The 23,665-nt window shown below is 44.5% G+C and overlaps 1 protein-coding gene across 8 annotated transcripts in view; it reads left to right on the forward strand.

Moving 5' to 3' along the window:
- The window catches only part of LOC104154201 (serine/threonine-protein phosphatase 2A regulatory subunit B'' subunit alpha), a 58,248-nt gene that overhangs the window by 29,153 nt on the left and 5,430 nt on the right, over positions 1-23,665 (forward strand). For 5 of the 8 annotated variants that reach the window (XM_068954121.1, XM_068954118.1, XM_068954119.1 and 2 more), the window contains 10 exons: positions 3,902-4,162; positions 4,761-4,864; positions 7,390-7,492; positions 9,362-9,436; positions 15,328-15,414; positions 17,840-17,996; positions 19,699-19,747; positions 20,317-20,406; positions 21,759-21,934; positions 22,313-22,431. In XM_068954121.1, coding sequence (XP_068810222.1) covers positions 3,902-4,162; positions 4,761-4,864; positions 7,390-7,492; positions 9,362-9,436; positions 15,328-15,414; positions 17,840-17,996; positions 19,699-19,747; positions 20,317-20,406; positions 21,759-21,934; positions 22,313-22,431 — 1,221 coding nt within the window. Of the gene's footprint in view, positions 1-3,901; positions 4,163-4,760; positions 4,865-7,389; positions 7,493-9,361; positions 9,437-11,664; positions 12,049-12,091; positions 12,246-12,343; positions 12,611-15,327; positions 15,415-17,839; positions 17,997-19,698; positions 19,748-20,316; positions 20,407-21,758; positions 21,935-22,312; positions 22,432-23,665 lie in introns of those variants that run through there. The other 3 variants (XR_011142783.1, XR_011142784.1, XM_068954122.1) reach the window with 3 other exon arrangements.

Consider the following 23,665-nt stretch of genomic DNA (forward strand, 5'->3'; position numbering starts at 1 on the left):
CCTGTTAGCTATTGGTAGCAAAGCTAAAAGAGTTATTATAGCATTTGTAGTTTACTTCCTTAAATGTCCTCTCTGACAGTGCACATCCCTGTTGGAAAAAAGTGTGTTCTACTAAGCATATAGTGTTTAAAGATAACCTCTTTCAATAAGAAACAGTGCTTTTTTTCCTGCCAAGGAATTGCTAAGGAATTTTCCCTCATATCACTTCTTTATTTTTCACAAGTAGTTTCACATTTGTAACAAACTCCCTGCTGCCTTCACAGTGGCTGCCATCTCGTTATACCTGTCGTGGAAGGATCTTCTCAAAATGATGTGAACTTAAAATTAACTGGATAGATTGTTCTAGGAACAGTATTCTCATAAGCTAGCTTCCACTTGTTTTTTTTCTTCATGTCATTGTAAGCAGCTCACCTCTTAAATGAGGAGGAGTAAAACAAAGTTCAGAAAATGCTCTTTCTAGTCCTGCAGTAGGACCTTGTGGGAAAAAAGCCACCCAAGAGCTGTGCCTCTGCCTTGTTTGCCATGGACTGAGCAGGAGTTGGTGGCTTAGCCTGCCTAGGAGGGACGCAGCAGCAAACCTGCGTCTGAACTGGTTCCCTGCTTCTTTGAGGCTTAGCAGCATTCCCTGTATTTACACTGTAGATGTCTAACTTCTGTTTTGCCTTGGGGTTGAGCATCAGGAAATTACTGGAGGTTCTAGGGGCTTGACTTCTGGCTCATGTGAGCTGGGGTCAAGCCTTGCTGACTCTGGCAGTACCTGGGGGAAAATGAGTTGCCCCATTTTCAGAAGGTGGAGGCCTGGCCAGGCCTGGCTCTGGGGGAAAGTAGCTGAGCCGTGTTGCAGGATGTTCAACTCGGGTCCTGTGCTGTGTCGGGATGTGTGATGTGCAGAAGGGGACAAAAGAGGCACAGTGCTGTGGTATCCTTTGGGGATGTCTCTTTGCCCTCTGTCTGAACGATTTTATCGTTCTCTTGTGGTATTATAAGGGAGTGGGGGCATCTTTGTCAATTCAAATGTTAAAAAGAGTCAACATCCTTTAAACAAAACAGTATATTTCTTTGGTGTCTTTGGATTTGTGGACCTTTATACTGAATATGAGTCGTTTTTTTTTTTTTTCCTCTAGCTCTTCCTCGCAATCCTGGCAGCTAGGGGTGCATGTGTGCATGAGCAATAAACCCGTTCATTATTATAGGACTTAAGTGACTGAATTTGGCACCTCAGCGCCTGTTTCAGCTTGGTATTGTTTGTACGAGCGTAATGCTTTAAGACTCCAGCGGGGATTTTCCCCTCTGCTGGAGTCCTGGGAATAAAACTATTAGAGTTTGGTCATGGCTGGAAAACTCACTAGCTAGACAGGGCAGACGGGGGTGGGAGGATTGCAGAGGAAGAAATGATTTGCCCAAGTCCTCTTCAGAGCCAAATCACTAACTTGACTTGCAAGCCAAGGCCCGATTCGGTGACCAACTTCTCCGCTACCCGTGCGACCCTCCCAGGTCCCCTTCCTGCAGTGTCAAACAAAGTCCCCTCTTCAGAGTCAGACCTGCCTGCCCCAGTACCACAGCCGCACTGTTGTCTTCAGTGTCCACCGATGTTAACCTCTGGATCATCCCAGATTTTCCTGATGCGCTTTGCAGTGAGCGTGGGACCTAATCCTCTCACCTTCAGCTCCAGTCAGTACCAGCCCCAGTGTTAGCAGCAGCTCCGTTACTGTGTCCCACAGCTGTCTTCAGCCCCCGTAATATCTCCGTTTACTTTGAGCTTCAGACCCTTTGGCCCTCCCTCCTGGCCCCCTCTGAGCTCCAGCGTCACTCTGGATTAGACACAAAGAAATGCACCGTGTGGGAGAGCAGAAAAATGTCGAGGGAGATGGGCAGAAGAGCAGATGGCAGTAATCAGGCTTGCTCCTCGAAGACTGAGGGCACTATTGAGGACCATACTGACTCTGAGTACCAGGATTGATAGAATCAGGAATCCTGAAGGCTGAAAACGATCTTCAGCAGTTCCCGTGTTGCCAGATGTGAGAGAGGAGGAAGATTTAAAGAAACCCAGGCTCCAGGTTAATGCGTTGCATACAGAGCAGTTGCAGTATGGAAGTGAGCTCGAGCTGCCGTGTGTGCGAGCCCCCAGGCTCTTGCTCCTGAAAGGAGACAGCAAGCAGGAGAAGGAAGAGGTTCTCTCTGCTAAAAGAAAGAGGAGTGCAGCAAGTAGAAAATCCCCCCATCTCTTGTTTTACAGGTCCCTGAAAAACAGACTATAAGGTATTTTAAGCTGCAGAGAAAACAGGGCTTAAGGAAGCTTTCGCAGTTCTCACTACTTTACCTTTTGAAAGCAAACCAATAGCAAGTTGGTGTATTCAGCAAGTGTTACGAGAAAAGCTCCGAGCTTCTGGAAAATAATAAGGCAAAGAGTTTGATCGGGTTGTCATAATGTTCATCTGTATTTAGTGAACTTAGACTTGGCTGCTTCATCCTAAAATGATTTTGATTTGAACTATTAGGAGTAAATGTAACGAAGTTGTAGTTACTTGACTGCTTCCTTACTGGCCTCTTATCAGATACGTTATTATGTTATTAATAACTCTTGCACTTGAATCATTGTGCAATAGGCAAGCCTATTGCCTTTTCCCAAGAAAAGTGTGTGCGCACGGGGGAGTAGGGAATTCTTTGTTCCTGGACTTTCCAACATCTGTCTTCTGCTGCTTTTACTTTAACTACTTTTAAAGAGTTTAAAAAATATTGTTTTCCATGTCTGAAACATTATCTATTTTAGGATCTCATTACGTATGTGAGAAATACAAATAGCCTCCGAGCTATACTTTCCACTATCCTTTATGAAAAACATTCATGGACAAAATTAGATTCCAGAGGTCAGATAAAAAGATGATGTAGTTGGGGTTGCCATATCAACATTACATTCGCTATAGACAGGAGAGGAGTGATGGGGGGATGAGCTAATGAAAGAAGAGGGGGTGGGCGTGGGAGAAAAGATGGTCTTTGAACAGGCATGCAGAAGGTCTAGTTTCAGTTCCCGGTTTTCTGCCTGCTCTTCAGCAAATGACGTAGGTGCTGATTCGGGGAAACCTGTGGGTCTGAGCCTGCAAAAGGATTCTTTCCCAACTGGAGTTATAAACGGACCTGTTGTATGTTGTACCAACTGTGTGCGCTGTGTCATGTTGGGTGCCCAACAATTTTTAGCACCGCGGCCTGCTCGTAATTGCTAGTATAAAAGGCAGCATTGCTATAGTATAAATGCCAGCACTTTATCTCTAACGCAATCAGGTCTTGGATCTTGCAAGTTGGGTGCAGAATCACAGGTTTCCTGAAATTTAGAAGAGAGTCACGCAAATCGTGGTCTTAATTTCTCTATGAGGTGATACTGCATCTGGCAAAAGGAATGATATTCCCAGGAGGTGGAAAATGTTGGTGCTGTGAAAGTCAATTTGCTCATATATGAGGCAAGACACTTAGGTGAACAAGTGCTCTAAGGGGAAATAATTAACAAACAGATTTTGATGCTGTGCTCTTTATGGGCCAGGATGAAAAGACATGACCAACGTAAGAAGAAATACCAAACATCGTCCTCATTCTAGGGTACTGTTAAAATTGTAGTATGTGCGCTCCTGCAATTAAACAGTGTAACTTTATGTGGCTACGTACATAAACAGCACAGAAACTCCATACAAGTAGCTTTACGTGTGGCGTGTCCTGAATTTGCAGTGTTTGACATTGCAGTAATTTTTAAATTTGTCACTTAAGACATACATTTTTATATCTCTGTGCTATAACTTGATTGTTGATGAGTTTTAATTTTTTCCTAATCATTTAGAGCGCAAGTTATTTTCCTCTCTGCTCTATGTGCCATGCTGTTGAAAAGTATTTATGTAACTCCTTTTATTTTCAGGTTCAAAATAAACCAGAGAAGAAGCCTGGAACTTCATCCTCAGTCCCTTTGAACTCAGTGGTTAGCCCGTGTGCTCTTCTGCCTGTGAATAAAGCCACCAGCAGCACCCCTTTGCCCATAAACATTCCACGTTTCTACTTCCCCAAAGGACTTCCGAATGTCTGCACTAATCATGAGGAGGTCATTGCCAGGATTGAAGAAGCCTTTACAGAGTTTGAAGATGAGAAAGCTAACGTCTGTGAAATGGGGAAAATTGCTAAGGTAACTGCTGTCTGGGTTTCTCATCCTCTGGAGAGAGGGACAAAGACTGAAACTAAAACTAATAAAATAATTTACAGCTGTTCTAATTTTTAGTGGGGAAAAAAGAACCAATATGCTTTTATGCTGAATATTTTTATTTTTTAGATTAAGAAAATAGTAAACAAAAAGGAGCCCAGTTGAAGGCTCCCTGGGAGGAGATTGCTGTTGGTCACATCTGATGTGTGCTGCATCTTGCTCTGATTTGCAAAATGGTTCTTTCAGATTTCTTACCAAATACCAATTACATAACTAGGGAGGGACAGAAATATAGCTATGCTTGTAAGACAGCAGAAACCTAGGGTGCCTCTGTGGCTTCAGATTGTGCCGGTTACCTTCTTTGCGGTCACTTCTCCCGCTAATCTGGAGGTGACCTATGGATTCTCTTGCAGTGTTGCTTGAGGGGGCAATTTCCAACCGAAGGCAGTTCTTGGGCATAAACTGCTCATTACTATTGTTTTGCTTTCCCTATGCGAAAGTTTTGACAGTGAATTCAGTCTATAAACAAGCAGGCTCTTGTAACTGCTTTTGTATTCCTCTTTGTTCCTGTGTTTCACTACAGATATGTGGCTGCCCACTCTATTGGAAAGCACCTATGTTCACTGCATCCGGAGGAGAAAGGACAGGATGTGTATCTGTACACTCATTTGTAACCATGTGGAGAAAGTGAGTATAGCAGAATGCAAAACTTTCCTTCTAGAAGAAAAACAGCCTGCCCTACAAGTGTCTCTCTTCTTTTGTTTTTCTTCCACTAGACTTTTCAAATCATTGTCCTCCTTTAAAAGAAAATAAAAGGCTTAAAATCTCCATGAGCTAAATGTTTATTCTGTATAATTCCCTAAACACCTGTTTCCATGCTGCGTCAGCAGACTTTGCATCAATTATGTAGGTGATTAAACGTGTTGGTCTGGCTGGTGTATGGAATACACTAACCCACTCTCTAGAAAAATGTCAGCTATTCTGAAATAGCTGACAGACCCCAGTAGTGTTGGGCGACGTTTGTCTGAGGCCTGATTGCTACACTGCTGCACTGAATAAGTACTATTTGGGCCTGGGAATTGGGAGCATCTGATAATATATTAGGGCAGAAAGGAGTATAAAATAAAGAAGCAGAAGGTAGATAATATTACAAGGGGGCCAAACTCTGAGAGCTTTAATAGTTTTTATTACCTTTCTCTAGCACGATGCATAATAAATTTGTGGGATTTCAGTCGTTTCAGCACGCTGCTATTGAAGCTTCTTTTTGAAATCAAGAGCTCTGTATATATGAGGCTCAGTCAGAGGTATGAGATGGAACAGACCCATTCTCCTGCTTAATCTTTGTTCCCTCCAGGGTGATTCAGTCTTACTTTACTCTGTAGAACACCTGAACAATGTCTCCATCCCATATCTAGGGAGCGTTCTACTTTTTGACTTAAAGGTCACTCTTCAGATTCTTGAATAGCCTCTAACACTGAGTTTCCAAAGTGTTTCCTGTGATAATACTGTCCAAAAAGCTTCTAGTTACCCTGGCAAAATTGCAAAAAGGTTAGGGGTGACTGTGATTAGTAAATTCTTCTTGACAGACAACTTTTTTTCCTCCTTTAGGTTCTTCCAATTAGTCCTAATTAGTCCTTCATGTATGATACCACATAGTGTCACTCTCTCTGACTTGCACATCATTCAGATATTTGCAGACTGCGGTCATTCCCCTCTTCTGTCTTGTTTTAACCACAGCATTTCCAAGCCATTTTTGTAAGCTTTCCTCACTTTAATTGCTCTTTTAGAAAGTTTTCTTCCTTCCTCCTCTTGTCTGCCAGTTCCAGAATGCTTTCTGGAAATATGATAGTCAGAAATAAAAGCAGAGTTCTTCATAATGTTAGACTGCAACTTTTTGAACACAGCCATAATTTTAAAACAGGCGTCTTTAATCACTGAAGTCTATTTTTAAGCATCTTGGTAAGCAACCTGACTTTCCAAAATGCTGTGTGCTTGCTGATCTCATTTGAAGTTTGTGAGAGTTGCTGGATATGGAATACTTCTGAAAATCAGGTCCTTCATTTTGGTGCTAAAATGTGGACTTGGGATTCATCTTATATGTGCCTGATTTAAAACAACAAAAAAAAAGTTAGCACCTCTTTTCTGTGGCTGATTAAGAATTTATCTGTTAGTTGGTGTGTGTAGTGTCATGATGTGAATGTGCAGCTAATAGGATTGCTTGTCAATCACTTTTATCAAAAAGGTTTTATTTTTAGGGTCTTTTTTTTTTTTTCCTTTTTCCTGAAAGATTTATTAAAAAACAGTCTGCTATTGGTAAGGATAGAGGCCAGAATTAATGGCAGCTAGGGGCATTTCAGTAGTATGTTTCAGTATGATGAGCTCATACACTTTGAGGGAAGTAGCCACTAGAAGTACATAACGAACGGTGCATTTGCATTTTCACAGATATGCTTCCCTTACGCTGTATGAACAACTTGGTGTTTGATATATCCAAACGTTCTCTTCTATTGCAGCTGTTCGGTAGTGATTTGGTGAATGTCAAGGAATTTCTCATTTTCATGAGTATTTCTATTCCTAGTGAATTAAGTAATTGTGATACGTCTGACCAAGATACTGTTTTGTATTAGAGGAGGGCAGAGACAAGAATCAGGGTCACAGTGGCAACTGTCATCCTAAGGAATGGATTTACATGCCTCTGAATACTCAGCCCTGCTAATTCTGTGATTAGACGGTTCTTCACAACTTCCTGTGCACAGCAGCCAGCTGTGCTATGCTTAACAAGAGATGTCCTTTTTTTTTTTTGGGGGGGGGGGGGGGGATTTTTCTTCTCAAAAGTTTAGTCACTGCAGTTCTGCTACACTTCCGTATTTGAGGATATTACCAAAAATTAAACCAGAGAGCCTGTCTGTTGTGGCATCTCATTAGACTGATTAATTTTCTCTCTAAAGAATCAAAATGAGTGCAGTCTTCAGTGAGAAACACCTTGTTTACTGCAGCAATCTTAAAACAAAACTCCACTGGGCAGAAACACCTGGATGCTACTGAAAGATGCTGAAGAAGAAAATGGGTGCTAGTGTTATAAAGTCAACTGTGCATAATTCATGTTGTAAAGGTTTTGCATAACATGATAAGGCACTTTATAATCCAGTTGTGGTTTGTGATTGTTCTGTGGGATGCAAAGCAGTTGAACTAACTTCTCATCTCTCTTGCAGAGTCCTACATAACTGTCATGACGATGCATCCAGATTCACATACCTTTTAGCAAAGCCTGGCTGTGACTGCCTGGAGCAGGAGGACTTCATCCCGCTGCTCCAGGTACCTGCAGCCGCTCAGCAGCGAATGGGTGAGGGGAGGGAGCAATGTTCCTTCTGGAACTTTCTTATTCTCATGTTTTTAAATGTTCGCTAAGGCCGTGCAGACCTTTGGTTGGACAGCACATGGGTAGAGCTTATTTTGGAATGAAATAGAAATAAGCATTTTAAGTGAGCTACTTGGCATAAGTGCCAACCAGATGCACATCCTGTTAGAGTCACTGAGGAATGTCAAACTTTATTTAGTCTCTTGTGTCGTCTTAAGATTTGCACTTGCCAGGGCTGGATAACCAGGCTGAAATTCACCCCATTTCTCTAGATTGTTCTTGGGGAAAAATACATGGCACTGTTGATATTCAAGCACAACATAAAAGCTTATTAGAAAAGTTATTAAAAGTTGTTTGGAAGTATGATTATTATTGAGTTTGCCTAACAAGACTATCAGGTGCAACATCCCATAGAAACCTTTGCAAAGAATTTTGCAGTTCCTGTTGCTTTATATGCCACTAGACCTGTTGCTGTGTAAATCTCACTGTTTTTTTCCTAATATTCAGACTAAAACTTATACATCTTGATTTCATTTATTTTGTTTTATTCACATGTGGTGGTATCTTTACAAAGCAAGTGTAGAAACAAAGTATTGTTCTCTAACTGTGGCCATTTAGCCAGGCTCTGGATGAATTTAGCGCCTTTTTTTTTTTTTTTTTTTTTTAAATAATAGTCTCTCCATAAATCAGGTCCTTCTGACCATCTTTTGATGTTTTTTTCTGAGCTTTTCCACATATCCCTGGATTGCTCACTTTGCGTTGCCCACTGTGCAAAACCTCTGTGGAGATGCTTTACTGGAGAAAGATTTTTGTCTCTGTGCTGGACACTTCTCTCTCCTAAACAAACCTGGAACTGTGATGGGTAAAATTTCTCATGCTCCTTTTCATCTTTTCTCCACTGGGCACGCTGCCTTTCGTGGTTGTTAACAGCTCTGTTTTTTTGCTACTGGTGCAGTCAAAGGCATGTACAATCTTGTTTCTCAATTAATCAGAGACTGGCCATAGTGCACCATGATATTACACCATCATGTTAGCCATCATATTAGAATGGCCAAAATCTGGTCATATTACAGCTGTAAGGACACTGTATCTGCTCTGTCTCTTTGCCATGTCACGTTGTAGACAGGGCAAAGTTTTGAACACCACCTCTTTTAAAGCAGAGGTGTCAGGGAGCAGTTACAGAGAGATTCTGATTCATTCAGGATCTGAGATGATTCATTCAGGATCTGGGCAGTTTCTCCACATCTTTAGTCATGCATTTCTTGGCAGATTTGACTTTGTGAGCCAGTGTTTGGCTTGCAAAAAACTGATCTTGAAAGAGAAAAATCCCTCTGTATGCATTCTAAGGTTCACAAGAGCTTTCAATGTTGTGGAGGACATAAAAAAAAAAAAAAAAAACCCCGACTTCCTCAACGTTTCAAAAAGTTTTTATTTTGACACTTAGATCTAACTAATATTAATATCAATGTCTTCAGTGAATGCAAAAAAGGGTTTTGGAGAAGAGATAGTTGCATGGTCAACTAATTTTTTGTCTCATTCAGTAAAAATGCGTTTTCATCAACTCACTAACTCTCTTCCTTTGTTTTTCTGTCCCTAAGTAAATCAAAATGGCCCAGCAGGTGCGTATTGCCCAGAAAATGTATTCTACTTGTGCTTCTACAAGGTTCACTTTATAAATAAAAAGAAATCATTTTGGTTTTATCATTAATGCTGCAAATACAGTTTCAAAAGTAAGAGAAAGTGTTGGTTTGTGAACCCAATAACTTCTAAACATTAAATAAAAGGAGAAGAAAATCTATTTCATTGTATTTGGTCTTATCTTGCAGGATGTGGTGGAAACGCATCCTGGCCTGACCTTCCTGAAGGATGCTCCGGAGTTCCATTCCCGGTATATTACGACGGTACGCTCGTTCCTTTGATCTCCTGTATTGCTGCCCTAACAACCCTCTGTTTTCCATTGTTCCCATCAGCAAATTTTTCAGTTATTCCAAAAAAATTTGGTTTTGGTATTGCTAGTAATGAGTTATTTTAAGAATTACTTCCCCAGGGAAAATTAATCTGGCTGTGTGTACAAGAGGTCATTCAAAAAGATAATAGCAATCCTTTCTAGTCCTAAGCAAATCTAGAAAACCATTTTTGGCTTTTAATCCTGATGAAGGAAAACAAGAGTGGTCCTTTTTTTGGTCTTTGAGAGCTGTGAAGTTACTCCTAATTCTGCTGGGCTGCTGAGACATGGCAGGCTTTATATCTGAAGTTTTTTGTTGCTTGGAGAAAGTCACGCGTGGAGAGTCTGTGATTGCTCTGTGCTGCAAAGAGCATCCATTGCACAGATGGGTCTCCAGTTCAGCCCTCCTGCCTCTCACTCTTGCCAGCAAGCCTCTCTTGTCTTTCTCAGTCTGAGTTTTGTGACTATCTTTTGTTGGTTTTTTGTTGGTTGGATTTTTGTTGGTTTGTTTTGTTCTGTAGCTTTGTTCCACATTAGCAGTCAGGAGTTAGACTTGTGCTTTTTCACCCTTTAACTTGTCTCATATTGGGTATGAATCTGGAAAAAACGTATACATGTAGGATGTTTTTATCTCTGCAGAGGTAACAAATCCAAATAAGGAAAGGCTCATGGGAACTGCATCCCAAGAGGGTTCAGGGGCTTAGAAAGCGTTTCCTGTTCTGTTGCCAGGGCCTGCATGGGGGCCAGTTTTGCCAGATATTGGCAGCTGGGAGGTATCTTTTTTTGGCAGGCACAAACTTGTCCCTTTCCTGTAAGGAACAGATGGCAGAGAGACCCTCTGGTTGCTTTGGGCAAATCCTGGACGACTGCAGTAATGTTTTATGAAAATGTGTAACAAGAATCGATTTAAATGTTTAGATTCACTTGAATATGACTGTGAGCATCAGAGTATTATCAACACGTTCCTGTGGAGCAGGACAGCAGACATGTCATGCCTAGTAACTGGCCAGACTAGGCGTACCAATGTCCAGGAAGTTGTGGAGGCACATGAAAGGGTGAGTGTGGAAGGTGCCTGTAGCACATGTGCCCTAGCGTTTGGTGCTTAAGACAGATAGAGGGATGAGAACTGGTAGATTTAAGGCCGCTGGGTAGGGGTTGGGGTGCTGGGAGAATCTAGAGTAGGTAGTGAGCGGTGGATGTCTGATGCCATTTTGTGAGTGTGTAAAGGTAATGGTTATTGTTTTCTGAGCGTGTACGATCTGATGTTGTGGTTTCCTGGACTCTTCCTAGCACTTTCTTCTGCTCACCAGTGTCTGTGTCTGACTACAGTGTCAACCAGTTGTTCTTTGCCAGTGAGCCGATCTAGGTACAACCTGCAAGCGTCCTGGTGGGTGGTGACAAGGGCAGTTCTATGTGTCACCTGCCTTTATAGGTGACATTCTGCCCAAATCACATGCTGCCCCTGTATTTTTCAGGGCCTAGTGGAAAGAATAAAGGCAAGAAACAAACATCTTTGTAGATTAGGCCGCAGATGATGGCCCTTGGTGTCCCAAAGCAGCAACTGCAGCAATATCTGGACCTCAGCAGGGTGCTGTGTGCTTTCTGGTCTGGGAGGCCAGATATGTGAAGCTGAGTTTCCATGCTCTCTGAGCTAACTGAAGTGCAGGCTGCTACTGAAAAGGACAAGACCATCTTCTCTCCCTTTCCTGCAACCTCCCCCAGGGTGAGGTCCTGTGTGACTACATAGCAAGCCAGACCAGGGAACTCATATAGCTGAAATCTAACCTCTGAAATTAAAAAAAAAAAAAAATATATATATATATATATATATATATATATTTCACCTGGATCAAGTTCCTGATTGGATTGAGTGCATAACAGGAGGAGCATTCCCAAGGGTGGGAATGAGACCACTCTTTTAGTAGCTCTCTGCACTTGGGTCTACATAAAGTAGCAGAACTGGACCCTTCATGTGTACATGAAGTTTGTCTGTGCTTCTTAACTCCACTTGTCTCCATTGTGCTTTCCTACTTCAGTCTGAGCCTTTAGGCACCTTCATTCAGAGTACTGCGTCAGAGGTGGCTTCCTAGGCTTGCTCCCAGACAGCCAGGAAATGGTGGTGCTGGTGGTTGAGGTGAATGGTGTGTAGCGGAGAATCTTACAAAGCTGCGATATCCTTCACAGACTCCTCACGCTGACAGGACACTGCTGTTCTGGGCGTCTGTGCTGACAGACAAACTCCTCCTGAGCTTGGCCTTGGCTGGACCATTCTGTTGGAGCAGAGTCAAGACCTCAGGAGACAGTCCACTGGGTCAGGTTGTTCCCACTGGAAGTGGCAGTACTTGGCCCGCTGCAGCAGTGGCTCTCCTCTCTGACACCAGGAGTTTCTGCTCTCACGTTTCCTTTCACAGACAATTTGGCACTTCTCTCTCTTTAACGAAGTGTAGTATTTCCACCAGGAGGTAATGAAGGAAACAGCTTTGTCCCTGGATTTTGAGACTACTTGGATCCTTTTGATCCCTCCAAGGTAGAGTGCCTTATATCTACTTACAGCAACAGAGTGCCATATTTGCTGCAAGTGCAAAAATCACATTTTATTTCTGTGTTGCAGATGAGGGCCATAAGGAGACACTGGCTTTTGTGTTCATTGCTGGATACAGCATCACATGTTGAAATCACCTGGAGAGTAAGCTGACAGTCTAGTATGGATAAGATGTGTGTGCATGTTTTAAATTCTTCTTTGCCTCCATCTGCACCTTTTAGAGGTACCTTTTGGATACAATGGGCTGTACTAAAACCTGTAGCGGTATCTGTGAGCCATTGTATTGCCAGGATATTAAACTACCTGTATTTCTTTCAACAGAGACCAACTCCTAAAGCTGGTGAAGAGTATGCAGAACATCACATGGCATTTAATGTAAAAGCTTTAAAAGGTGGCTTCTCCCAGCGGGTGCAAGCAAGGCTGAACTAGCACCGCTCACTGTTGAAGAGCTGAGTCAAGGAGTCACCAACTAAAAACAACTTAGCAAAATGTATTGCTTGTAGAAAAATGCTTTGTCTTGTGCAGTGTTGCCAATGTGAAAGGGGACGATGCCCCACAGGGTTTAATAAAGCCGTTTTTATTATTTTCAGAAATTGTATTGTTCTTGTTCTTCCATGAGAAGACTGGGAAAAGGTCGGGAGCTGACCTATGACTGGTTTTGGTGTTGGAGGTAGATAACGTGAGGATGTTGGGGAAATAGGAAGGGGCCTCCACTTACAAAAAGGCTGATGTACCAAATTCAGAATAAATAGTTTCCGTGGTGGGAAAAATGGAGTCACAGTTATGGCTTTGAGCAGGGCCACGGCTGCTGAGCAAAAGTGCTTGTAGCAGCGTGTGCCTGAGACCACTTACTCACCTGGTTTCCAAGATGAGATCGTGCAGCTGGTGCCCTCACTGAGGGACACAAAGCAGGGAGACCACAGGAGTGAATTTTCTGTTATAGTTAGATACTAAGGCTGTGGCTTGAATAGTGCAAATCATCTCAGGCCATATAATGATGTTTTAGTATGTGTTTCCCAAATTCTTTTTTTGACAGCTTGACTTTACAACCTGAAAAGGATAGAAAAGCTTTGACACTCTATCCTGATAAATGCACTGCATACTATCCATTGAAACTGGAACTTGATTTGAATAATAAAGCCTGCACTCAGTGACTGGAGATGGGAAAGAAAATAGATGAAAAGAGATACCATTTTACCTCTATCTACCTGCTTTACTTCTACAGCTAGCTGAGGAGAGAGCAGAGCAAACATCTTTCCCTTTAGCAGTATGGTGTTACTTAGGAGCAGTTTCTTACAAGTCACAAATGGGGAGATGTTTTGTTGTCTTTTACCCTGCGGGCAGAGGAAAAGAAGTCAGCTGCCTGTCAGGGTCCTTGTTCTCTTTTGTGGGATTTTTATTTTTGAGCCTTTGGGATGGTGTGAAAACCCCATATCTTGAAGGATTGCTACGGAGTGAGCAGCTGTGGTAATGGGTTGTGTGAGGTGAGACCCACTTCAGTCTCAGAGTCAGTCTGCAACGTGGAAGCAAAGGCCAGAAATAGAGACCGGAATGGCAATGGCTGCCAGAGCTGTTAACCAAGAAATATGGATACAGCTTTTGCATGGTGTTTAAGACTATAAAAAGACCATTGTGATTACCTGGTCTGACCTCTTGTATTACACAGGCCACAGAACATTGCTCAGTGGTTGCTATAGTTGACTAGGGTTAACTTAGTGAGTCTATTATTTATTGAGTTGACAACCAGCTTTAGAAAGACAACCCTTCTTGACTGAAGTGTCTGGAATGATAAAGAGCCCTCAGTGTTGTTTTGGGGGTTGTCCCAGTGGTTGATCACTGACAGCATAAAAAACCTGCACTCTTGTCAGTCTGAATTGAACTCTTCAGCTTCCAGTTATGCACTTTATGGGAGGTGAAAAGTCCTGCTGCCTCACATCTCCCTGTGCAGGCTTTTAAGCACCAGGATAGCCACCAATAGGTGTCATGCCAAGTGTTCAGCCGAGTGGAATATAGTAGTTCGTTCTTTTCAGGATAGGCTTTGAGTCCCCGAATCTTTCTTGTTGCTGTTATTGAACCCTCAATAATAAATGCTGATGAGCACAAACTATGTTATCAATCTGTGTATCTAAGGCAGATTGTTAGGATCTGGAACAAAGTATACAATTTTTGCTATATGTTTTGGACTAAAAGCTGGCTCTTGTGTGACTGAGTCAAAGCACGGCCCTTAAACGGTGATTGCTCATGTGAAGCTATGTTCTAGCTTTGAAAGAAACCCATTCCAGTCTATCTGCTTTCCAGATTAATCCCTTATGATATCTGAACCGTTTTGTAATGTTGGAATAGAGTGCACTAGTAAGGTTTACCAAAATCCTAGTTTAATACATCAACGTGATGTCAGAGACTTAAAAGTTTGTTTGTATTAGGTTTGTTTGACAAGATTTATATTCTGTAGATTCAGTGCTCATAGCCATTAATTATACCTCTGATTTATCTCGTTGAAGACGTCATGTTGTTAGCGATGTTGGTTTGTTCTTTGCCCCATTAAGTTAATCCTTGCATGTGCTTGATCATGCATTTGGGTTTTCCCTGCCTAGCAGTGATACTTGATAAGCTACCACGGAGTGCACTAGGAGGGGTTCAGCCAGCACCTCTAGGTGCTCGGGAGAACGCAGTCTCATGCTATTACTTTTCCTCTTGAGATCTCAGAAGTGTGTGCGTTCCCCCACTGTACTTTTTATTCCCATTTCACCAGAGGCAGATCAGTAAAGAAGATGAATGACATAAACACTGGCCTAAGATAAGGGCGGACAGGTAATCTCTACCACTCACTTTGCAGTGGAGCCACCAAGAAGATGAGGCATTGTTGTAGTGGAACAGACGTTACTCATGGATTTCATTTGCGTGCCACGTTAGCTCTTCAAAAGTCCTGATTTCTTCCGAAGCACAGAACACTAAATCAATTGAGATCCATGTGGGCTGCAGTGCCCAAAGCTGGAAAAACTCAGTTTCAAAGTGATTTGGGGACACTTTGAACATGTTCCCTGACATGAATAATATAACTGCATACTCAAAGATGTGAAGTAAGAGCAGAGGGGAAGGGAATAACACTGTTTCAGGAAAATATACTACTTTCAAACTGCATAGTGGATTAAGGAAAACAGTATATACAAGAACGTTCACAAAACAACTTTCAGAAAGAAGTCCCCTTAGGATGAGTGAATAAACCAAATAAAGTTATTCTATGTAAATTCCCAAACTGGTACCCTTAAGCAGTTGATTTCAAGAAAACTGTTTGTGTCTTGCAGGTTATACAGAGAATATTCTACACAGTCAATCGATCCTGGTCTGGGAAGATCACTCTAACAGAGCTGAGGAAAAGCAACTTCTTGCAAGTATGTTGGTTTCTGCCTGAACAGGGAACAGAGCTTGTAGATGCATTTGTTCCTGTAGGTGTATACCATCTAGTGAGGGAATTGTGCCTGGGCTGGGGTGGTGTAGACCAAGTGCTGAGTGCCTGGGTAGGGCCAGAACTGGAGGCAGGAGTGAGTTAGGTGTCAGAGTCGCTAGGCGGGAAGACCGGGGCCCAGAGTGGACTGAGCAGAAGGTCGAGTCGTGAGTGCACGCGCTAGGGCTGAAGCTCCAGCAGGCAGGTTGGCTAGATCAGGAGCCAAAGTGCAGAGAAAGGGAAGTGGGACCCTGCAGGGTGCCCAAGGCAAGCAGCTCATTGAGCAGCCAAGAATAGCTGGTGGGCTGCCTGCAATCTGCGGTGGGTAGGACAGCCAATTTCCTGACTCCCAGCCAGCCACTGGCCTGTTGGTCAGCCTTGTGCAGTCCAGTTGCAAGGCAGCATGTCGCAGAAGCTGATTTCCAATTCTGCAGTAAACTTTTCCGGAAAGGCAATGAATGAAGCTTAGTACTTACTACAGTCCCTGTGATGTCTCCTTGTGTTGGGCAGAGATTTCAGGCTAGGAATCTCCCTGTTCTTTGTATGTTCTACCCAAAAAAGCACTAAGTTAAAACTGTCTAAGGTTGCTCAACTCCAGCCCAACCTAAGAAGCCAGAAAATCTTTAGGCTGAAAGGTCAAGGTGAGGACTTGGCTAAAACAGTGAGATTTCTCTACTTCATCCTGTTCTCCCCTCCAGACGTAGTGTGCTTTCTTCTTCTAAAACCTCAAGCATGAATTCATGTTCTTCGTCCTTTCAGATCTCTTCTATCCACTGGTCACATCAGCTAATCCAAAAACCAGCGCTCTCTTTGAGTGTCGCATGCTGGTCCAAGCCCTCTGATCTGTATTCCTGCCTACCCCACCTTGTTATAAACCAATCCTCCCAGCTTTCACCTGCATCTTTGATGACCCGTTTTCTCCCTTTATATATTCTTTCCCTCTCTGTCCTTGCATGCCTACTCTGCCTTTCATCTCCTGCAGCAGGGAAGTTCAGCTCCTGGACTGTAACTTTTGCTTGGGTTGCTATTTGCTGCACGTGCCTGTGCATGAAAAGAGTGTGAACGGCATATTTTGGCATGGGCTATAACAAAAATAGTAGTTATTGGGGGGGGGGGGGGGGGGGGGGAAATACTCCCCAAGTGAATATCAGCTGCAAAGAAAGGGAGGGAGGGAACCAAGAAGAGTCTGAGAGGCTGGTGAGTGACTGCTCAGAGGTCTTGCTTCAGCAAGTCAGGACAGTGCAGGTCTGGCAGTCCCATCCTGTTGTCCCTGCATGAAACTTCACTGAACCTAGCGGTTAGCAAGATGTAAGCTTTGTGCTGATGCAAATGGGTTCCTAAGATGTGGGGACAACTGAAAGTTGGCAGTGACCTATGGAATGACTGTATAGGGCATGACACCTGCTTTTATGCTTATGGATAGGAGGCCCACTAAGCCTACCTGCCCAGAGACATGACCCCAGGGGTAGGTCTTCACCTGCGCCTTACCCCTTCCCTTCCTGGAGGCTGAGAGAGCAGCCAGGACAGAGCCATAGCTCGCTTCAGTCTGCTGGCTTGAGTCTTTTGGTTCCTGAAGACCTGCTTCGTTAGGCTGAAAAGGGCTGTCTGGTGTCCCATGGCCTCAGCCCTAGGGGAAAGGTGAGCGGGGGTGGGCGGGGGGTGCTGGCAAACACGATGCAGATAGAGTGGAGAGGAGGGAAGGACGGAAATAGGTGTAGAAAGGGAACGAAACAAGGACATCGTTGCTAAATGTTTTTTAACAGGGTATGTTAAAAGAAGTCATGGTTAGAGATTTGCCCAAGCCTCCTAGTTAAACCGATTCCTGTCACCAACAGTGCAGGGAAATCAGTGTGATTGGCACGATCTGCCTGGATCCCTCCCTCCCCAGTCCAGGCATGAATCTGGAGCAAGACTCGATCTTGCACTTCGGGAGTCAAACAAGGTTGCGTGTTGTGTAAATATGCATTTCAGTTCCTACAGAGATCTGTGGACTTTCAGTGGTAAATGGCTCTGGGAGGCTCTTGTGCAGGTCAGAGATGTTTCACAAATAACGGACTGTAGCTGAGGCTGCTGTTGTCTTCCTGTGCCTCTGCCTTGCTCTTCGCTACAGCTGAACGTTCACAGGAATTGCCCACAGGACTGGGGGAGGTATTGTGCACATGCCACCAGGATAGCCAAGCCAGATACTGCACAATCTCCTGTTAAATGAAGAGGCGTGCAGCAACAACGTCTCCTACAGCGAGGAAAGGTTACACTTTGGGTTAGCTCACAGAGCTATGTTCACCCAGCTTCCACAGAGGTTGTAGGACTTGAACTGCTGGAGTGCCTCTCTGTCTAGATTTAACTTCCCACTTTTATCTGTACCATTTCAGACTCTTGCTCTCTTGGAAGAAGAGGATGACATAAATCAGATCACAGATTATTTCTCCTATGAGCATTTCTATGTCATATACTGTAAATTCTGGGAGCTGGATACTGACCATGATCTTTACATCAGCCAGAAGGATCTGGCTAGGTACAGTGATCAAGGTATGCTGCCTCCAAGCTGCTTCTTGAGCAGATGCTAAATGCATTCAGGGGGTTGAAGGGCCATGGATAAGTTAATGGCATACAAATCCATGAAGGGCTAAAAAATCCAAAGGCACTTCCTCTGGCTCAGGAAGTTCGTGCTCTGCAAATTGTTGAGCTGGGAAGTGTCGCTGTATATCACTGTTCTTACGGTGCGTATGCTGGGCTAGGTGGAGACACCCAGTCATATTGGCTGTTCTAGGATTATCCCTGTTCTCAGAGCACAATACGCCCACGAGCTTACCAATTAGAAATCATGATTCAAAGTCTTGGTCAAGAGCTTGGGCTATGGACCAGCATGTTTTAACCCTGAAGACAAAGCCTTCTTGAACTCCTTTGTATGGTTGCTTCATTTTTGGGGAAAGTTGGTCTAGGATAGAGAATTGAGCCTGGAGAAGTAGGGGATGTTTGGACACAAAATATGACTGGAGGTGCCAGGACGGGTGAAATGCATGGCGAGCTGCTGCAGTGTGTAGGGTTACAGGGATCTGAGGTGTGACAAGTTGTCAGGAATTGCTGGAGATCAGCAGGTGGGGACAACTTTTTTGTAGAGCCAAGATCCAAGTGGGTTGAAATGAGAAAGAAGGAAGAGGGTGTGAGGATGACAGTGCTGCCGGTACATGTGCATGTTGGAGCGGAGCAGTGGCCTCTGTGCCCTGAGTGCAGGCATTTATGGGAATGCTTGGGGGGGGGGGGGTGGTGAGTGTGGCAGTCACGGGGCTCGGAGGGCTGGATGGGGTAAGGATGAGAAGTGCCTGACTTTGGCTGGGTGATATGGGAGGCTTGGTCTCTGCTGGGAGGGCTGGAGAATGGGGCTGGAGCATTTGTAATGAGAGCGCCTGGGAGCACCGGGTGCTGAGGACGTAGAGCAGTGGCGCTGTGGGCAGGGTGAAAGGGAGACACAGTCAGTGCGATGTACAGGAGCCTGCCAGCCTGTGCTGGGGGATTTGAGGGGTGGTGTAGGACATGTCTGCCAGCAGGGAGGTATGCTGGGACCACAGAGGTGAGGGAGAATGGATAGAAGGAGCTAATGGGGGGGTCTAAAGGAAGTGTGTTAGCAGTCAGGTCAGTGTGGAAACCCTGCTTCAGGCTGGCACTTGCTGCTTGACCTGTGTGTCTCTACTGTACAATCTCTCCCACGTGTTTTCTGGCTGGCAAAGCCCTCCCGCTCACCTAAAGCAGGGCTCTTTTTTTCTTTTCATTGGTCTTTCCTGCAACGGGATCGCCATGGCTTGTACTCTGCTAAGAAGTGTCTTGCAGAGATTTTGGGAAGGCCTTGATTTGATGTGTAATTTTTGCTTGATGCCTGAACTCCTTTGCAACACACCATGAAGTAGAGCCTCCTTGTATCAGCAGGATTTGGTTTTGTGGCACGTCCTACTGCAGAAAAGTAGGAGTAGGATCGCCCAAGAATCCAGATCGTATACCGTTGCCATATTTTTTGTGAAATGCAATGCTGGGTAGGATGCAAAGGCGGACACAATGGGAGAATTGTCCTTTTCTGCTTCTCGAGGGCTTCCAAACAGCAACCAATAAAGTGGCTAGATAGAGAGCTTGCTTTTAGCAGTGGGAAATGGCTTTCTGTGCATTCAGCATGCAGAGCTGTATTTAGATATTCCTGTGACCTGTAGGTTCATTTTCTTCATGTTTTCTTTGTCTCCAGCTTTATCAAGCAGGATTATCGAGCGAATATTCAGCGGCGCTGTGGTGAGGTGAGGAATATCATACTGGCTGGGGGCGGAAGTGAGAGGAATTTCTGTCAGGCTGATTAGAAATGCAAGATAGTCCCAAAAACTTCCACTGGTCAGAATGGTTTCCAACATGGTGCTGTAGCTGGAGCTACCTGAATATGGAGGGGGACGTCCAGGTATCTTAAGAAAGCAAATCAAAAAATCCCACAGGATCATTATTTATAGACCTCATTGTAGAAGAAGCTGGGCATGGCAGGCGGGAACATGCAGGCACCGTGTGTGCGTGCCCCACAGCAGCACGACATTAGCTGGAAAGCTGAAAAATAAAACACCCCAGCACTTCTTGTGGGACGGGACGTGGTAGATGCGTTTCAGCTCTGCAGTGACAGCAGGGCAGCAAATGCAGTGCCTGCAGGGAATGGCACGAGGACTGGTGCTGTGGAGGGCAGGGAGAACAGGCCAAATGAGTGAAGATGTCCCATTTTCTCTCAGCAGTGATTTGGGGCTTTTTAAAAATATGTGTTTGGTAAGATTCTCAATATTTAGGAGCCTGTTTTTCTTTTGTTTTATTTATTTTGTGTGTCTTCCAGAGGAAATGAAGTTCAGAAGGAAGGCCGGATGAGCTATGCTGATTTTGTGTGGCTGCTAATTTCGGAGGAAGACAAAAGGAGTGCTACAAGGTCTGACTGACTCCAACATGCCCTAGTAAAAAAGTGGAGATAAGATTATAGAAACTTCTGTGACTTACTGCTTTCCACAACAGGCGGCAGCTTGGATTTCAGTCGTTGTTAGGAAGAAAGCAACTTAGGGTCAACTTTTGGCCCAGTCATTTGCCTTTCTTGAGGAACAATGGCTTAAAAGCAGAGTTTTATTTTAATGTTAAATGTCTTGGTAGTAATCAGTCGCTTTGGTTACCCCATGCCCATCAGGTTAGTGCTAGTTTCTTCCTGTGGGGAAGGGATCACAGTAGTGAGCTGTAATAAGAACTGACTTTGTTTGGTCTCCCCTCTTGCGAGGGCAGTCTTTGGCCCTTTATGCAGAGGCAGCCACAGAAACCATCTGCCAGCCCTGAGCCCCTGCTTCTCCGGGCAGAGTTCAGCTCAGACGGCTGCAGCTTTGTGACCAACTGCTCCACCACGCTGCGAGGGCACGCGCGTGTCGCTGGGTGCCCATGGTAGTAAAAGCAGGGGCTGCAGTTCTTGCCTGCCTTAGGTAAGCCGTGACACTGTAAGAGACGTGGGGTAGTGACAGCTTGACAAAACTGTTCTTCTGTCACCCCTTGGCTCCTGGAGCATCATCTCTTGGGTAAGCCCACGAGATGTTTTCAGAAAATAGACGTGTTCCCTTCATGCATGTAGCAAGTGCTAAGAAGGGTTTGTAGGTAAATCTCACTCAGTGTCATTTAGCAAAAGCTGCCCACATATGTAGTTTGTACAGCCAGCAGGCGACTGTTGTAGAGAAATGAACTAGATCAGTATGGGAGCATTAGGACAGGGAATTTCATGAGTAAAGATGAGAAGAACTCGTATAGTCAGGCTTGGACTACCCAGAGGTGAAGGGAGGGCATAAAGTGTAACTGCTTGAAATCATTGTCTTCTATATATATATATGGAGTACAGGAAATAAGTGCTTGCCATGCCTGCTTTGTCACTTGTCAGGGTCACTCGGGGATAGGCAATGATCTGGCTTCAGAGTTGGTTGCGTTTGGCCAGCTTTGCTGCTGTATCCAACAGGGAGCCCAAAACCTCTGAACTAGCTAAGCTGCAGCATAGCTAATAGTGGGCACTTGCTCCAGGTACCTGGTGAACCAGGGCATCGGTGTGGCTCTGCTCACAGGCTGTCTGGAAAGAGCCTAACAGGAGTTACTCTTGAGCATTGGCCTGTGCCCTCGCCCTTCCCAAAGGGTGGCCTTTGGCCAGAAGAAAATGCTAGGATGGGGCAAGGGGAGCGTTGCATTGCTGCGTGGCATCTCTGGTGCAGCCTCTGTGCTTTCACTAGTTTTGTTTCACAAGTTCTGTTTCTTTTTTCCTAGTATTGAATACTGGTTTCGGTGCATGGACCTGGATGGGGATGGGGTGCTCTCCATGTATGAACTGGAGTACTTTTATGAGGAGCAGTGTGAGCGGATGGAAGTGATGGGCATAGAACCACTGCCGTTTCATGACTTGCTATGTCAGATGCTTGACCTTGTTAAGCCAGAGAGGGATGGTAAGTCCTCTTTCATAGGTGTTTCCTATCTATAGTGGCTTGAGAAAGTATTGTTGCTGTGAAGCCCATCCATCTATAGGCAGAAGCTTGTAGAATTACAGAGCTGAAATTGCCATGGGACATGCTGACAGATCTAGACTGTGAAACTGTACAGTCTCTGTTCGTTCTTTCACATTCGTTCCTGGCTTCATCCATATGTACGCGAGGTTTAGGAATAATACTCTTGCCCATTTATTGAATAATTTTAAAATCCTTGATTGACTTGGGAAGAAATTTTGCAACATTGTTTGATTATGACTTTTATAAGAATGATCGGGAACAGTTCCAGTCTCTTGCTAATCAAGAACTTAGGAATGCAATAATGTGTTGTTTCTGCAGGAAGAGTAACCCTACGAGACCTGAAGAGGTGCAGAATGGCTCATGTATTCTACAACACCTTCTTCAATTTAGAGAAATACCTGGACAATGAGCAGAGGGATCCCTTTGCAGTGCAAAAGGTATAAAGCACCTGTACTCCTCAAACCCATCTTTGGAATGCAATTGGGTGGAGGGAAAATTCCCCTGGATAGAAGGAAGAACTTTTTCACAATTAGGACAGTCAAGCACTGCAACCGATGATTGCCTAGAGAGGTCGTGCAGCTTCCATCCTTGGAGGTTTGCAAGGCCCAACTGGACAAAGTCCTGAGCACCCGGGTCTGCCCCTATAGCTGACCCGGCTGTGAGCGGAAGGTGGGACTGGAGACCTCCTGGGTCTCTTCCAACCCAAATTATTCCATAATTCTATGATTCAGTTGCCTTCAATGACCCTGTTGCACCAGTACTGGCAGTGCAGTATGCGATTCTAAAGAGAATGAACTTCCTCAGCCTGCTGAGGTGCACTGATTCAGCCGGCTAAGGTGGGGGCTCACCTGCACTAGGAGCGAATCTAGTTCACTCGTTCTAGCAAGGAGCTGTGAGATTGAAAACTTCAGCTCCTGTGTGCTTCTTCCTGTCTCCCACACAGCTGTGGTCATAAAAAAGTAGGCTATATTGGAAGATTTATTAAGCTTCCAGGTTGGAGTCTGATCCTTACCAGGGGAAACAACACTAGCAATTCTCCAGCAGCCTGAACAGAACAGAAGAGAACACAGAACCCCTTTACAACACAGAAGCCAAGGCAGATGAGATGATAACTCTGTGATTGTGCCACGCTTGTGGTAGAGTAGTTGGAAGGTTTAGCTGTTGCAGATTGTGCCTGGTTATCAGCCTGGCTGTGCTTTCATTCACCATACTCTCTCCCCGCGCAGAGAAAATACAAGAGGAGGTTCTGGCTTTTGTATTTTCCCGTTGTTGCTCACCACTAGCAGTGGGGTCTTCTGAGACTCGCGTTTTGTCAGCTGCCAGTGTGAAGCACCTCACCTCTGGCTCCCCTTGCACATCCAGTGAAACTGCTGTGCCTCAGAAAGCGAGATGTGACTACAGCGTGATAACTAGCCCCCCAGGGGCCTCTTTCTTTGGTCAAACTACAGAAAAGCAGTGGGGCTACCGAACCCACTCTGGTTTCCTTCCAGCTGTTCCCACATAACCTGTAAGAGGAACTTTGTGGTTGTTCTTCTTGGTCTGTTCACAATTCTAAGCTTAAATTTATCTCATAAGGCAGAAAAATCCCCCTTCCCCCCTCCCCTTTTTCTTTTAGTGGCTCATCATAGAAGCAGTCAGGTGGGGCTAGGGGGATAATTTTCTCTCCCCCCC

The sequence above is a fragment of the Struthio camelus genome, chromosome 9 (genome assembly GCF_040807025.1).
Source record: "Struthio camelus isolate bStrCam1 chromosome 9, bStrCam1.hap1, whole genome shotgun sequence".
Taxonomy (NCBI): Eukaryota; Metazoa; Chordata; class Aves; order Struthioniformes; family Struthionidae; genus Struthio; species Struthio camelus.